This window comes from Ammospiza nelsoni, chromosome 17 (assembly GCF_027579445.1).
Source record: "Ammospiza nelsoni isolate bAmmNel1 chromosome 17, bAmmNel1.pri, whole genome shotgun sequence".
Taxonomy (NCBI): domain Eukaryota; kingdom Metazoa; phylum Chordata; class Aves; order Passeriformes; family Passerellidae; genus Ammospiza; species Ammospiza nelsoni.
Genome location: NC_080649.1, coordinates 4,263,099 through 4,281,090, shown reverse-complemented (window position 1 = coordinate 4,281,090; position 17,992 = coordinate 4,263,099). Strand labels below are relative to the sequence as shown.

Here is a 17,992-nt window from a genome sequence, read left to right as displayed (position 1 = left end):
GGAGAGCAGCTGTCCCATTGTTTGTGTGCAAGAATCACCTGCACTTTGGACACCTAGCTGAAGAACCAGAAAAAATAAAGGAAGTGTAATTCTGAATTTGCTTACAATGTGACCTGCAAAAAACAAAAAAATGTTTTCTGCATTTATACATGTTGAACATCAGAGCATTAATGTGACACAGAGAGGATCTCTGGGCTTTCCATGATGAGATGCTCCTGCTGTGATACCCACACACACACTGTGACCCTTGGGTACCCAGACAGCAGTCTGCAAAGATGAGCACTAGCCATTCACATCACATCCTTAGAAATGAATAATCTAACTACACCAAGTCATCTTTAATTACAGGAACTTCATAAGAAGAGCCCTTTTTAGACTGCAGGTTCTCAGGAGGAATGTTAATTTGTCTGCCTAATTACCACCTTGCACTTTCACACCAGGGGAAAGTGCTATTACTGGCACTTGATAAAACAAGTTTTTACCATTTATTTGCACCCATTTCTTCCTGATGCCCTCTCCACAAAGCTTCCTCCCCACCTTTGGAGCTGAGGTCCCTTCTGGGATAATCAGGGTCACCTATGCAGTGGGTGAGATGGTTTATAGGACAACTCCCCATACACAGAAACCAATCAAAATTGGTGAAGACTAGAACTGAAGCATTAATGGAAAAATCCAGGCTAAGCATTCCTGCAGCTTTGTGGCTAGAGCAAATGGGAAGACTCAATAGAGACATTTTGTTGGAAGCTCCTGTTCACCAGCTCTGCCTCAGAATGCTGGCTCAGCATTCTCCCTGCTGTGAGTGATTAGGAAACAGCCAAGCACACAGCAGCACTCACAGCTCAAACAGCCCCCTGGCACTGAGGGAACCCAGAGAAACATGTTCCAGGCACAGCTGGACTCACCAGAGTTAACAGCTCTCAGCTAGGAGGACAAGAGTCCCCTTCCAAGTGCTCAGAGAGAGCAAACCTGCTGCTGGTTGGAACCTCTCACTGCCTCAGCACCCAACCAGAGGCACAGAACTGCCTCCCAGGGCAGGCAGAGGGTCAGAACAGCCTCAGAGGGTCAGAACAGCCTCACACCCCATCATAACAGCTGCTCTGGCTCTTCTGGTGTGTATGACACAGCAGGGATAGGACAGGATCTATCCAGTGGGCTAATCTTTAATCAGTGCTGGCAGGAAGTCCCAGGTGGATTCCAGCAGCTGGAGTGGGATTGTTGGGAGCTGTATGTGCATTCCCAGCACAGACTGAGCTCAGAGCATCAACAGACACCGCTCTGGGGGCACTGTGGCATCCAGCTGCTGCAGAGAGGCAGAAAACCAACCTCAGCCCTGCAGGAGAGCAGCAGCACCTCCCTTGCCATGGTGGTACCAACCTGCTCCTGCTCAAGCAAGCTGATTTCAGAGAGGAAATTAAGCAGCTAATTTAAAAAGTCAAGAAAAATGATCATCCAATATCACTGTATGTTCAGATAGAACCTTGTGTTATGAACCTTAGTTTTATATGGTTCTGCATTTAATACTTGCAGAAACAAATTGTACACCAAGGATGGGAACAAGTGGCTCAGATTTTGGGGAAGCCTAAGCAGCTTTCCAGCTTGTGGATTTGACAGAGTCACATCAAGTTTAGCAGACTTTATATGCTGCCCTTCCAATGTTAAATTATCTCACACATGCTCTGGAGAAGTGCAGAATACCTCCTTCTCACCCTTTCCACAACCAAAAACAAACACAGCTACCACAGGGCAGCAGCTGCCTGGGTCACATTTGCTGCATAACAATGGCTAACAAGGGCCTGTAGCAGCAGCACAACTATAAATAGCATCAGCAGAGCTTCTGTAAGAAAGGGTTAGGACCACAGCTCTCTCAGTGGATTGGAATGGATGCAGCCGATCACAAAAATAAAGGTGAATAAGGCTGAGATTTCTTCTTTACAAGCTGTTCTGTGGTTTGCCTTTCCACCCCAGGCACCTACTGGCAAGCAGCAGAGCATGGAAGAGCTCCTTGCAGCAATCCTGGCTGGTACACAAGGTCTCCTCCTCAGCCCTCAGCCCCTGCTTCTGCAGGCAAATCCACTCCCAGCTGCTGAACTCACCACAGAATGTCTGCTCTGCTCTGACTATTCCAACACTGCAAGGTTTGCTGCTCTCTGAAGTGAGTGCCTTGAGAGAGCAAACACACAAATCCACAGTCTGCTCCTGAGCAGCTGAGCCTGGCCTTCAGGGAACCCCTCACCTGCACAGGGATACACAGCACACCCAGCACCCATCAGCAGCCCAGTGCCAAAACAGAGCCACAAGGCACTGCCAAATGCAATCATCTCATTGCTGCCTCCTCTCTGACCAGGGGACTGCTCCCAGACCTGCCAGACCCACAGAGGGGCAGCTGAGACCACCTGGAGCCTTGGGCAAGAGTAGATGATGCTTGGAATTGGAGAGAAAAGCAAATTGGAAAGTGTTTGATACAGGGCACACATCCAGAGGACTCATTCTGCCCAAGCCAAAACAAGATCAGTCTCCTTCCTTCCGTATCTGCCTCCTTCCTTCCATATCTGCAAACACATCCTTGCTTTCAGATGCCCCATCATCCACTTTCTAGGGAATTAACTCCTTTTAAATTCTCCTGCACCCATTCTCCACTAAATACTGATTTTTTTTCCCTTGGTTTTCAGCAATCTTTCTTTCCACCTCACCTCCAAAAGCTCCTATTGCTCAGTCATAACACCAAACACTGCTGACCCTGGCACCACTACCAGCAGCCCCTGGAGATGGAACATAAATTCAGATAACAAAATGCAGCAGTGTCCTATACAGGCTACAAAACCTGAACATTCCCTCCACATAAACACCAATCCTTCCAAACTCAAAAGAATCAGCTGTGACTCTTTCTTCCTAATCTACTCTCCCAGACATAGTGATTCTTTCTGGACACCAAGTTCTGAGAAAATCTGCATTTAGAGCTGATAAATATTTCAGCTATATCCATCCTGTTTAAGTGATAAGCTCCCAAGGACAGAGGGTCCTTGATTTATCACTTGAAAAGTATCAAAGAGCAGGACATTAACTATTCCTTTTCACATTGCTCAAACCACCAGGCAGCTCTGCAAGCAGCAGAAAGGAAGGAAATATATTACAGACATTTAAAAACATACATACATCAAATGAAAGAAAGAGGGATTATTGCCAAAATTCACCAAGTACAGGCAGAGCATTTTGATGCCTTGTGAATGCTGACCTAGAATGCAGGAATGTGCTTCTTGTTTACAGAGTGACAAAACTATCCTTTGTCTCCTTAAAAAGGAAAAAAAGCCCAGAAGTTTCTCTTTTTGATTAGGCAAAAAGACACTTCATAGGACCTAAGGGACTTTACCTCAAACTTAAGGATAGCCAATTAGATAGAAGCTAAAATGTCTTGCTTGAGCAATTTACTAGAAAAAGAAGAGAACTGAGGTTTTCCCAGGCAAGCCTCAAATTTCTGGCTATATATGATTAGAACATAGAGGTAGGTTAACAACATTTTGACACAACAACAATAACTAACAGAACTTTTTCACTAGAACACAGGCTTGATGGAGTTAAAGAATAAACTAGGGATTTATTAAAAGGATATCCTCAATGGATCCACTTTGGGCAGTATAAGAGCCCAGCCAGGGCTACACCCAGGATGAACCAAAATGGTCACAAAATCAACGACAAGTTATCATTGTTAGGTCAGATGTGACACATACATACGTGATTAGGGTCTAAGAAAAAAAGATTTTTATTCTGCGTGTTCTCCAGCTTATATACTCTTAACAAAGCGTGATCTTAAGTCATTAACTACATCACAATAACTTATTCTATTCATTGGTGCAAAGCTATCTTTTCTAATCTGTTTCCATGCTGATGGCCTTGTCTTCTTCCTTGCTATGGATACACTCAAAAATCATCAATTGTTATTTCTTCTATTAACTTAACTTTGCTTGCAGGCCAGCTGTGAAGCCCCTCCATAACTGCTCATGGGGTCTCTCACTTTTATAAGACCTGCTCCATTTGCATATTAGAATTAATTGTCCAATTATAGCTTTAGGTTATCAAGTCCTATCTTTCTTGTTTTTCTCTCTTTAGTCCACGTTGTTTGTGCTCTCGGGCCTGAGATTTGGATCAGCTGTCCTTGGTCCCCAGCTAGAGAAGGAATTGTTCTGTCTCCCTGCTCTGTGCAGAGAGCTCACCATCCCCTTAATACAAACCCCAGACCCCACATTACAGCAGCACAGAACCTGAAAAACATCAAAGCTAAACCCTGAGGCATTATTTGGAGCGTGAGGCCGTGTTCAGGACACAGGGGACGGGGATGGCCGTACCTGCAGACGAGGGTGGCGATGATGACGCACCAGGCCGTGCAGCAGCAGTCAGCATTGAGGTGCTCCTCGCTCTTGCGGTGGCGGCAGCACAGCCAGAAGGAGTAGAAGAGGAGGAAGAGCAGGTCCAGAGCCAGGCAGGACAGAGCAATGCCACCCAACAGCAGCAGGGCCTGCAGGGACAGACATGGGGGTCACACTGGGCCATGGCAGGGCAGGCCAGCCAGGGACATCCCTGCAGTGTTTGTAGGGATCCCCGTGGCAGGGAGAAAGGATGAGGGGGACTCCAGCTTATTAGAAGGTTAATTAATTACTTTATTATACTGTATTATTCTGTATTATGTTACATTACATCTGAACTGAATCTGCCAAGCACTGAACTGCACTCATCTCATGACTCACAGCCCACAGTCCTCACACACACACACACACACATTTAGGCCTCGTAGGCCAAGGAAACAAAACACCATCACTTTCAGTAAATAATCTCCATATTGCATTCTACTTTTGCACAAACACACACACAGCAAATTACAAGAATTGTTTTTCCTTTCTCTGAGGTTCAGAGAATGTGAATCCCAGAAATATTCTTGGGAAGGATTGTGCCTTGCTTTTCTCTCTGAGAGAAATGTGGAGACACATACCTACCAAGGCATACCTTGCCAACAAATCCTTTTGTGTGCTTGGCACATTGTTAAATTATAAAGAGGTGATTTTTTTGTCCCACTTGCTCCCCTCTGTCCATCCCACTCAACAAAACCATGTTCTGTACCTCAGTAGTAAATAGCTGAGCCATTTTTTCTGTCTCAATCTGCAAACAGCCTAAGTTAATCAGAGGGTTTTCTCTTTACTACTGATCACAGGTCAGCAGATTTACAGAACAAAAATAATAATAAAAAAAAATAGTGCAACCAGCTGCATCTATCTGTACAGTTTTTTAATCTTCATGAATAAATATGCAGGCTTATTCATTAGAAATCCAAGTGCATGAGTGGGTTTGAAAGGGGGTGGAATTTATTATACATGCATGAGATTAATTTTTTTAAAAAAGTAAATCTCCATGCAATGCTTCTGTTCAAGGTAGACCTAGAATAAATACTAAACCCCTCCATATACTATCCACATATATAGGTACAACAAACTTGGATGCTACAGACACACTTGCAGCAGTCACAAGTTGAGTTAGTGTGAATAATACCTATTTCTAGTCATGTTCCTGGGAGGAAAGGGAAGTTGTAAGTGCTTAACTCCCACCCAATTTATTTTTATTTGAAAAATCCTGCCTAAAATCCAAAAATGCAAACCAATTCTGTTAAATAAAATAAAGTTTAAAATAATAAATCCATTGCAACACCATATCTAGCCACATTTTCCCACCTGCATGAATCAAGCAGAAGAATGCAATTTTACCCATAAGGTTTTTTTGATAAATCCTTGTTACTGGTGACAAATGCCAACTTACTAGAAATTATTTAAATATCTGGAAAGAGCCCAAGTCACTTACTGCTGCCCCAATATTGGGAATTCAGACATAGATCTGTATCAGCTAACCTTGAACAAAGGCTTGGGTTTGAAAACCAGTATCTCTTTTCCTCCCCATGCAGAAATTCTTTAAATAACATTGATATGCTTCCTCCTGATTGAAACAATAACTTCCTTCTGATCAAAAGGAATACAACAAAGAATGCTGAGATTAAAGCAAAGAACTTTCACAACTGGTGTGACTGTTTCTAACGGGGTCTGGTAGGAACTTGCTCTTTGTAGGCTTTTCTTTCCCCTTTTTCCCCTGCTCTGCTCCATAGGTACTCCATGCTGGGTGATTATCCTGGCAAACAAGGCACACAGGGTCCAAGAAACATCAGGCACATAAAATGAGGTGCACACCAACTAAACCCAAGTGCTGCACCACAGATACTTCACATAGCCCCTTGCTCTTGGCTTTCTCAGCTTTACAAACCCTCTCCCATCTTTTACAAACCCATCCTTACAAATCCTCTCCCATCCTTCACAAACCCTCTTTGCTTTCCCAGCTTTACAAACCCATCCTTACAAGCCCTCCCCAAGCCCACCAAGCTCCCTGGGCTGGGGGGAGCTCCCAGGTGCTGCTTTCCCAAACCCAGGAGCAGGAGCTCAGCCCTGCTGTGCAAAGTGAGCTCTGGGACCTCTCCCAGCCAGGAGTGGGGGTGGGAGGAAGGGAACAAGCCCAATCCCCCTTTCCCATGCTTTCTCCAGATGGTGGGAGCTCTGCTGGAGCTGCTGAGCAGAAAGGGGCCTCTGAGAGGGGAGCTGCACTCCGAGCCCTGCATTCCCCCACTTCTGCAGCCTTGCCACAAACGAGCACTCCATGCTAATTTAACTAACACACTTGGCATACCAAAGCTCCTCAGGGGTATTCTTTATTTTTTAAACATGTCGGGCTGCTGTAAGGCAAAGCTTTCCTGCCCCGCTCGCCTGCATTTCTTTCTTCACACCCTCAACCCTCCTGCACATGCTAAAAGGCATTAGTGCTGGGAAGACAAGCTCAGCTGAAAACATCCTCCCAGCAACACTTCTATCAGCAAAAAATCCACACTGCAGCTCCAGATGTAAGGGAACCGCCCCCATTGAAAGGAAATAAAAGGAAATATTTTTAAAAAATTCTTAAAAAAAGGAAAAATGGATATTAGACTGCCAACTAGCAAGCAACCTGAAGTCCTTGCTTTGAAGGGACACTTAATACATGCTTTAAATTTGCATCTGGCCAAAAGGACTTGGCTGGCCACTATACCACAATCTGCATTCAATTTTCCAGAGAATATTTGTTTTCCATTAAGGGATATGTGCCATGACAAGTGAAATCATCCAGCAGAGCAGTTATTAATCTTTCTGACTGATGAGTCAGTTTAGGACCCAGGAACTGGCAGGCAGTGAAAGCCTGGTCACAACCAAAGATATTCCTCTGCCTGCTTGTCAGGATTAAATGACAGTATTTAAAAAAGGGGGGTTGAGGCTGGATAAACCCTTAGACACTCTATCCTGCACCAGTAAATCTGGGACTCGGTTATCCAAGGCCACATTATCCCAAGTAAATGGAAAATTATGCACTGGGCCTTTTGCCACAAAAGAGCATCAATTTGTCTTCGAACATTTGCTGAGCTATCAGAACCTTTATAGCAAATGATGCATGAACTGCCCTTACAGGAAAATGGAGACAACTTGGAGGAACAGCATTTTACTACTGCACTGACACTAATGGCAGAAGTGGAGACAGAGCAGTCCCTGAAAATGAGAGTAAATCCAAGTGGTACCCCCAGACTGGCAGGAGACGAAGCTACAGTGTCAGGAAGCACTTTCAAAATAAAAGCTGCACACAGGGAAGTGACCACAGGAGCATTCCTGGCTTGGAGAGGCACCACAGAACCTGAAAACCTCAGTGTTGGGCAGGGATGGCGCTGCAATGTTAGCAGCCTTCCCAGCTCCAGTGTGGCTGCCAGGATTTGTGGTGTTTACCACCTGCATGGGAGCAGGAAGCCAAAAAAGGGGCAGAAAGCATCTAGAGCCTCATGGAGAGAAAGGGGAAACACAAAGCTCAGCAAAAAAATCCTCCCCAAAGCTACCCAGGGGCTGATCAGCTCTTCCATGGGGTGTGGTGTTGGTATCATTCCTAAGAACTCACATGCAGATCAAGCTTCAGTTTGATCCGTCCCTGCTCTCCATGTTACTGGGGATCAAATAAACCAAGATACAGCCTTGTCTGCTGGATCAAAATCTCCCATATGAAACAGCCAGGATTTTTGCAAATTCCAAAGGGTGATCCACACTGTTAGTTATCCAAATCTATCTATGGACTGTGGTCCTGCAAGGCTAATTTTAGCTGCTGAAACTGCACTTTAGGGAGGTATATTTCATCCCATCCAGCAGATGAAGTCACAAAGAAAGGAGATCTACATAAGAACACAAGAAAAGGGATGCACAAGATATATTTACTTCCTTTTAAAGGGGGAAAACCTAAATAAAGCCACAAAGCACCACAGTGCAGGAGGTAAACTCTGGGTTGCATTCATGTTAAATGTCAAGGTTTACCACGGCATTAAATGTTATTTGCTCATCACCTAACTTTACAGAGAAGGGTTTAGTGACTCTTCTTCACATGACCATGTTGCCTCTGCCATGGAGATTATTTGGCACAAAATGTCCTGGCAGCAGAATAGATTTAAGAAATTAATTCTGAATACTCAAGGGCTCAAAACAGCCCAGGTGTTTATCAGGTACAAGTCTTACCAATCTCAATTCATCCAACTTCCAATTACCATACTCTTTAAACCTTAACTGCAGTAACAGCAGCAGAGAATAGTGAGAAGCTCCTCACATGGAATAGATGATTGCTATTTTATTGCCAGTTGGAAAGTCTACCAAAACTCTTAAAGAAACTTGAGAGCAAAGCTGAAGCCTTCAAGTGGTTCCTGAGAAGCAGATTGCAGATTCATTTTTAATTTTCCATCAAGGATTTTAAAGGTATTTTATCTTAAAACTTCATCATTTCAGCCCACAGAAAAAAAAGAGCTACAGCTTTTGAGCACCTCAAGAACACAGCTGTCCTAATCACTGCCAGATTGAGAATGGTTTACCTTAAAGTCAGCTTTTGCCAAAAGAAAGTTTCCATTGAATCTGCAGCTAGTAATCTTTCTGTATTTCCATGCAGTGACTTGAGACAGTGATAATAAAACAGAGAGAGGAGGTTAAAGGAGTGTGGGAAGAGGAAAACGTTCACCCAGAAGTACAAATGAAGCAACCTGGGCTGCTGCCAAAGGAGCACTCATCTCTATTTATTCCATGAAGGACGGAAGTCATCTTAGCAAGAAAAGAAACTGCTGTGGGATAGTGTCATGCCCACACTACTTCCTACACTGCTTTTTATTTCTCCTTCCAGACTCCAGGACATCTCTCTAAAAAGCTTATGTACTCACAGATGATAAGCAGTTATGTTCTACCAAGCTAACTGGTTTTTTTTAAATTTTTTTTGAATGCTGGCAACACGAGGAACACCCTGACCTCCTCCATCAACTTGTTCTGAACATGCTGTGTGTTCAGAGATTTGATTTTCAGTACTTAAAGTGCTGTACGAGGTGTTTGTTGAGGTACTTGAGTGTCTGGGGATGTCACTCATGGCACAGCCCCTCCAGAGGGGTGGGGAACACAGCCAGCCACAGACTGGCCAGTGGAAGGGGGGGAGGATGGGGAAGCAATGCTGATGTCAGCACTAAAGCATCCCTCTCTCCTCCCAGGGACAGCCCTTCCCAGGCCAATTACTACTCTCAGCACTGCAGGAGCAGAGCTGGGCAGGAAATGTGCTCTGAAGGGGCTTTTCCCACGGAGCCGAGATGAATTCTCTTCCATGAGGGGTCCCTGTGCAACAGGGAAGAGCTCCATGGAAGCAGAGAACAGGTTCCACTGCCTCATCCCTTCTACAGACATCTCCCACAGAAAGCACGCTGCTAAGGGAGTGCAGATCATGGATATATTTAGGGCAAGTCCACACTGGAGCAAGCAATATAGGCCAATACTTTGCCTTTAGCTTTTTTTGGCTATTGGCTTTCCTTTCTGGAAAGCAGGAAATGCCAAGGATTGTGTCATGCTTTTTTTCTGTTTTTTTTTTTTTAAAAACACCTTAAGACAATACAGCAGACACATTGGAATAAAAACAGATCTGCAGCTGAAACCTGTGTTAGCACAACTCCGTCACTCAATTCCACTTACCAAGCTGGTTAAATGAGCAGGGCAGTTTCCCCAACACTGCAGAGCTCTCTACATAGGCATGGGCATTATATAGTTAATTGGTATTAGAGCTGTGAACTAAAGCCACTTTAAGTACAAATGAGTGTTCACACAGGGATTTAATGTAGTTTAGCTAGAATGGCCTTAATTCAGTGTAGTTTAGTTCACTTTAGTGCATTTAAAGTGGTTTGACTAATCTGTTTTGAATTTACTCCTCCAGTTAATTCAGATTAATTTCTCAAGTGTAAGCAACAACTAAGAACAAGGCTAGGTTGATTAAAGATTCATCATCATTTCCTCCATACTAACATTGTGACCCCTTATTTCATAATTAAAGACTTTCAAACTCTGCCTTTATATTTGGTCCAATTCATAGAGGCTAGCAGTGTAGAGGCCAAAAATACACAGCTTGCTGACCCTTGATTCATTGCAGCAACCAACTCAACAGAATCACTGCGAGGGTTTTGAGAGCTGAGGCTGAATAATAAATACACAGCTCAGGTATGTCTGCACACCTCAGCTGCCACAGGTTACACATGGGCAGGTGCTGGAATTCATCAGAGCAACTCACATCACACACCAAAGAGAGATGGAAAGCACAGACTAGAAAAGATTTGCTCAACAATTGTGTTGGATATTTTTCCCTGCCCATGAATGCAGATCTAAGCTGTGCTAATCAGCAGCAAACACTGAGGTCCTATTGGGTTGAAGTCAAACAGCAATGCATTTATTCCCTGAGTTGTCACCAACTCAGCAACATCTCCATCTTACGCAGCAAGGAAATGTTCCCAGAGGTAAGAGGGTCCCCTAAACTGGATGTTCTTATCCCTGGTTTCTCCCATGTTCTTATCCCTGGTTTCTCCACAGTACTGGCTGAAAGCCTCTGTGCACTACAGCAATGAAAAGACTGAGACACTCTCACCAAACTCAGTTTCCACTGACAGGTCCCCACAGACTAAATCTTTATTAAATGAGGCTTAGCTCAGAACTGGCAGCTTGTCAAATGAGCATTCTCGCTGAAAAGGCGGATTTCCTTTCTGGGGATTCTGCAAATTCCCTTGCAGGACTCTAAAAAAATCACACCACCATGGATGCATCAGTGCTCCTGCAGGTCTTTGCCCCAAATCCCAGCCCAGCAAAATGTGTAAGAATCCTCATAGGAACAGGTCTTCAGCTTCAGAAGGTTATTTCTTCTTAGTATTCCCAGCTAGACAAAGTTACAGCCATTAGTAGTTTTGTTAAAAGGCAAAGATCAGATAATTTTTGGGATATTGAGGTGAAGGGCACCAGAAGGGTAGCTGGAGGAATTTGGCAGGAATCCTGCACCACTCAGCTCACCCATGGCAGAGCCACACAAGCCCACCAGACATTCCTTTCCCACAGCAGATTAGCTCACACATTCCCACCCAACAGCAGCTCCTCTCCTCCAGGTCTTTTAGAAGCCACTTGACTTCCTTGCTTAGAAAACTGCATCACCCATTAATGCCTTAAACCACAGGCTCCTCACAAGGCAATTTTCCAGCAAACTGGATAATGGAAAGAAGGCATAAAGGAAGTATGAATTTAATGCTCCTACAGCTCAGGGCTAAGCAAGCAGTGCCTGTATAACCTGGCTGGGGCTCAATGCTGTATGAATTCCCACACCAAGAGAACTCCACAGCCCTCCAGCAGGAGCTCAGCTTTGCTCCTGCAGGCCTGGAACTCCCTGAAGGAAAAACGTGGCAATGCCTGCAGGCAGGGAGCTGGGCACAGTTGCAGAGCCCAGCACGTGAGTGAGGCAGCACTGGTGCCTTTAAAAATAAAAAAAAAAAAAAAAAGGAAAAAGAAAAAAAAAAGAGCAGGAAATGCTTAGGCCTGAAGCCCAGTGATTTAATCCAATTTCCATCCTTTTTTCCCTTCCCCCTCCTACAATGTGCACTCTTAGAGACAATACACTTCATTTAGAGGGGAAAAACATGATCTCTCCTAAGTGCCTGTCCTTACACTCTATCAAGCCAAGTGCTGGGACACTGCTTTTTTTTTAATCTATGATGGCCATTCATGCTTTGGCACAGACAGCAGCCTCAAGGGTTTTCTTCCAAGGCCCCAGCTGTACAGAGTTTGTGCTTTACTCCACGTTAGCTGTTCTTCAGCTATTGCTGTTCCTTATTAGATTTGGGTTTCAAACCCAAGTGTTCCTCCTGCCCCCGTGAATTTTAAGAATTCTCCACAAAGATTGGGCCTTCCACTAAAGGTAATTACAGGCATCAGCTAAAAGTCTCCCATTCTTCGGCAGAGCCCAAACCCTGTCCTTTCCAGGAGACATGGCACCAGTTCAGATTAAATCCAGTATTTAGGCTCACAGCAACTTCTTGATCTTCTTAATCATCTCTTCTTAAACCAGACAACCAAATCTGAACTGATCAGCCACTATGGAGTTTGAAGACACTGAGCCCAATCCTCGGCTCTGATGTCCTGGCGGGGAGGTCACTGCAAGCTGTCACCAGTATTTTGCCATTTCTGTCTGGGAGAGGATAAACAAGGCACTGGGGAGGGAGAGGAAAGAGCATGGAAATGAGCAGAGCCACCCCAAAGTGGAACAGAAAACAAATCCTTGTCCCAGTGGTGGAAACTTTGTCCAACCCATCAACAGGGTTAGCCCATGCCCTCAGCAGGAATGGCAGTGTTTCCATGAGCATGACCACTGTAGATAATGTGGTTCAGCTCCTTTCTGCCATTATTTTGCATTATTTTGGACATGGTGCTTTCTCTTCAGGCACTATTTTAATCCCATTTATGTCTTGAGAGTTTTGGCGCAGAGCATCTCCAGCTGCATGCTATAAACTCGAGCAGAACATTTGCTGCACTGAGCCACAGAAGTTACACAGAATAACAGAGAGAGAATCCAAATTGGAATGGAAACTCTTAACATCACATTGTTTCTAATGTTAGACTTGAAAGACAACTTAATGTTGCCTTTTTTTTTTAATGTATACAACTTGTTCCATATCATTAGCACAATGAAGAGGTCTTTTTCTAAACTGCAGCTATTAGGAAAATGTCTAAGTGAGAAGCTCTAGCACACACTTTGACATTTGAAGGCACCAGAGTTTAAAAAAAATTAAAATTAATAAGAAGGGAAAGAGGTACTTTCTAGCCAAGATTACAAATCCACTGCAAATGGCTTCATAAACTGCTTTTATTAGCACTGAAGGGACAGGAAGGTAAGCAGCAATAATTGGGCTTCTGCATTTATGTGTCAGTGATGGCAATGGGTCATTTTAGTGTACTCAGGTGTCTCTGACAGGGAGATCCACATCCAGTTTGCACTCAGTTTGCAACCTGAAGTCAATCCTCAGCATAAGGAGTGAGAAGTTTTGGAACAACATGAAAATAACCACCAGGAAAACAACAGAGCACCAAGTTTCCATAATATTTACCCTGTCCAGCTTCACTGGCATTTGTCTACACAAGTGAAGCAGGTCAAAAGGCTGTTTACACAACAAAAACTGAGTGCAGCTCATAATGCACTGTAAGCCTATACAGGGTGAGAGAAACAGCTCTCCTGATTGCATCAGCAACCAGCCTGGTGTGGCTGCCCCAAGGAGTGACCTCTGGGAGGGACAAAGGACAGAATCAAAGGCACACTGCCCTACATCCTCAGAAAGCCATGGCCCACTGTGCTACAGCCAGCAGCCCACATGACATCTTCCTTAAAATAATTTGTATGTGAAGTCAGCTTCAATGCAGTATGCAGGTCATGTGGAGAGGCTGTGAAGAGCTGGGAAGGGGCAATATCCCATAGGGAGCTGGGGAAGGGAGAACAGAGACCTCTGACCCATCTATTGACTGTGTGCCCACTGACCTCCTTGCACAAAGAACGCAAACGTGCCTTTTAACTGCCACAGACAAACAGGTGCCACACTTCTCACCATAAATTCACTCCAAACTGCCTCTTTCAAGAGTACTATAGTCAGAGTTTAAAAAAAGAAATATTTTTTTTTAAAAACAGGGGAAAGAAAGGGAGGAAATCTCTTCCTTCAACTTAAAACTGCACCTTCCTTCCCACGAAAAAGTGCAGGAAACATTTAAATTTCAACTCTTCTTTAGTTTTATTTTGGGGTTGAGTTGCCTTTCATTTCCTTTTCTTTCTTTAAAGGAGAAAAAAAGCTCTCAAAAAAAACACCCTCAGGGACAAAGACTACCAATACTCACTATTGAGAACCTTCAAACCCATGAAAAAAAAAAAAATACCATAGAGGGACTAACAGAGGAAGCAGATTAAAAAACCCATCCAAGCTAGCCAAGACCCACCACAGTCACAGCTGGAGCCCGTGTTTCTGCATCACTGACAGCACTGGGAGTGTCATTAACCACTTCTCCTCAGCCTGGGCAAGGGAGGCTGGGGAGCTCAGAAAAGCCTCCTGCAGGCTCCTGGCCAAATGTGAGAAGGGATTAGGGCCTGCTCAGGCTGCTGCCCTGAAGGGAAATGCAATCTCAATATGGAGTTTTCTTTGCAGCTCTTCCCAGCAGCAGAGCAGAGCTGCAGATGCTCCTCTCACAACCAGAGTGAAGTTCCTCCTCAAGAGCAGCATTCTGGTGAGTAGTCACTGCCTCACCCTCTGCTTCTGCTCCCCAGCATCCTTCTGATAAAAGGGGAGCACACACTTTTTAAATTCACCTCCTGAATGTGAACAGGGGCACAGCTAACAGCAGATGCTCTCATAGATTAAACCCCTTGCAATTAAAGGCAAATCTGATGCCCCAACACGCATCCACAGAGGCATCCATCTCACCCTGTGGCTCTGCCTCAGCAGCTCCTCTTGCAGTCTCCTCATTTCCCCACGGGGCTGGGGGAAGAGGGGAATCTGTCTCCTTTCAACTGTTTCAAAGCTGTTTAACTCTCTTAGGGTTTGCCTGCAAAGCTGAAAGCTGTCATGGACCACTGGCCTAAACAGATTTAAAGCATTTGGTTTACATCAACTATTTAAAGACAAACACACCCCACTTTTACTTCCTTTACACACCCAAGTTTTGGGATATATAGGATACAGGGTTATTTGGCTGTAATAGAGGTTACATCAGTTAAAAGGAGGAGGTGTTTGCCCCACTGTGTCCTAACAGGATTTTTCATTAGTTGCTTTGCTTTCCCATGACATACACATCATATTCACTAGAAATCAATGCATTTTATAGGTAATTTAATACACACACACAGCCTGCCTTCACAGATCCTTTTATCCTGCTCATGGGATCAGTGCTGGTGGGATTCCTCGAGTTCCTGCACTGATAGTCATTCATTCAGCAATTCTTCTGAACCACAGAGATTGATTTTTCAGGAAAGTTCCCAGAGTTCTCTTAGAGGTTCTGCCTGCACTTATGTCATGGCTATATTTAAAGAAGGAATCCCACTAAAGTGGTTTATAACGTGCTCTGGCAGAACAGTGTAGACAGAGCTAAATCCTATTAAGCTACTTAAGTTGTTTTCCCCCTCTGAAGTCATCTGTCAAATGCTGCTCCTAGACATAGCAGCCAGCTATCAAACTGGCTTATCAAGAGCCATGCTTAAAACACCAGACAAAACTGTAAAATGCAATCATCACACACATGGGGAAGAGAAACTGGGGCAGTGTGCTGTTCCAGTAACCTCCTGGGATCCCAGAGGGTGGAGAAGGCTGGTGATTAGCTTTTCATTACAGCGAGATTGTAACCCACTTGCACACCACTTATTAAAGAGAAAATAATAATGACTGTGTCTTTAATGTCAGCCTTGACTCTTCTGAAAGCACTGTATGGACAATACATGAATGTGAAGCATACTTTTAAAATAGAGATCACACTAACAGGGCAGGAGGGGGTACCTGGCAAAACAAAGCACCATTGAGCCTTAACTCAGCACCCCACAGAGAAGGGGAAAGCAGCATTCATGGTTATTTCTTCTCCTTTCCCACTAACTCAAAAATAGGCACCACAGAGTCCTGAAAGGTTAATTCCCATAAATGTTAAATGTCCACATTTAAAGCTCCAGCTTTAGAGCACTCACTCCACTGTGTCAACACATCGCTGCTGCTGTGACAACGCACTGCTGAGATTTCAGAGACAAACCCCAATTCCACACATTCCATACAACAATAGAAAACAATAGGCTGGAAAAGACCTCTGGAGGTCACTGCAGTGCAACCTGCTGCTTAAAGCAGGGCTAATTTAATGGATGGGGCTGCTCAGAGTTTTCCCTGGGCAAGTTTTGAGTGTCTCTAAGCTCGAGTTCCCAAAGCTTCCCTCACCCTGCTCCAGCACTATAAAAAAATGCTCATAAGTGGCAGCACCCATGTTCCATTTCCCATTTCAGGTGGAGGTTGTTGTCACTTGTCCTTTTGCTGGGCAACTCTGAGAAGAGCCTGGAACCATCTTCTTCTTCAGTTATGCAAATGCTGCTCACAGATCTGTCATTTCTCTTCTCCTCTCCAGGCTGAGGGGTCCCAAATGTCGCAGCCTCCCTTCCCAGGTCAGCCTCATCTCATCTTTCCCTACACATGCTCCAGCTCACCAGCACCTCTCCTGCACCAGGCCCCAAGGAATGAGGCAGTTACACAGAATTTATGCAGGCACACAACTGGAAGAGAGTCCATGCCTGTGAAATGGCTGATGGCCCCACTTTAGGGCTACTTTCAGTTTGTTTACAGACCTGGCCAAAGCAGAACCCTTCAGAGCTTGGGTTTGCCTCCAGCTGCACGTCCCACCCCACCTGACAGGGTCACCAGGCACCAAGAGGTGACAGATTTGCCCCACACTGGGTGTGAGAAGCACAGCAAGCACCATCAGAGTCAGAGACTCAACAGCATTCATGTTATTGCTCACAACAACACAGTGAGACAGCGGAGGGCAGAGGAGAGGAAAGGCAGGGCAAGGCAAAAAGCAGCAATAGGGAAGTTACATGTTTCAGACTGAAAACAAGGCACCTGGGGAGGTATTTGGGATCCCAGCTGCAGGGATGCTCCTGCATCCCATTGGCTGCTGCCTCCCAGAGCTGCACAGCAACGAGCTGGAGCTGGAGGCTGCCAGCTCACATGGGAGAGAGCTCCCAGCTCAACCCCTCCTGTGACCCCCAGAGCCTGCCCAGCTCATCCCAGCATTGATCCCTGTCCCAGCCTGGGGTCAGGCAGCCAAAGGAGGCAGGAGCTCAGTTAAATAAATCAGCAGCCACTTTTTGGAATCCTCTAATCAAATCTCTTTTATTTCGCTTTAGGTGCTCATGAGCTGGCATCCCTAATTGATCTCCATCAGGTCATGTTAAAGAAAAAATCCTGGCTTCCCTTTCCACTGAGACGGGAGGTTTGGGTACGTTCTTTTTCCACATATCCAAAATAAACCATCTAGAGCATTCCAATAATCATTTTTCTCTTAATCTATATTCTCCCAAAATGTGGAGATTTCTGGGAGGCCAAAGTAAGGATTCTTGCCTGTATCCAAGAATGTAGGGTAATCACATGTTTTATCTTGGTCCTCAGCTCAGGTTTTCCTTGACAAGCAAGGCAGAACTGCAGGAATAAGGAGGGGTGGAGGGGAAGGGGTAAGATGTGCAGCTGTGCTTGTGCCTGACACAGCTCTGAGAAGTGCTGACACCCAAAAGGGATTAATACTCCTCAAAGGCAGCACCACACAGCACAAGTGCTGCTTCTGGAGGTGTTTCACTCCACTAATTCAGGAAAGTGAGGGAGGAAGTGGTCTCTACAGAGAAAGCTGCCCAGCTCTTGCTTCCCTACAAAAGTGCTCCAATCCCAGGGTTGCAGACCACACCAAAGTTTATAACAGAGGGTCAGAATTCTCAAAGAGCAAGCAGGAGAGAGCACAGAAAGTGGCATCATGTGGGAAAGCAGCTGATCCAGCTGTTGGGCTCACCCCAGCACAGGCACAGAGCAGCT

General features: G+C 44.9%; 1 protein-coding gene across 1 annotated transcript in view; it reads right to left on the bottom strand.

Annotated features, from left to right (window-relative positions):
* Nucleotides 1-17,992, bottom strand: part of TTYH3 (tweety family member 3) — a 75,338-nt gene that overhangs the window by 32,578 nt on the left and 24,768 nt on the right. The window contains exon 2 of the mRNA XM_059484022.1: nucleotides 4,341-4,510. Coding sequence (XP_059340005.1) covers nucleotides 4,341-4,510 — 170 coding nt within the window. The remainder of the gene's footprint in view (nucleotides 1-4,340; nucleotides 4,511-17,992) is intronic.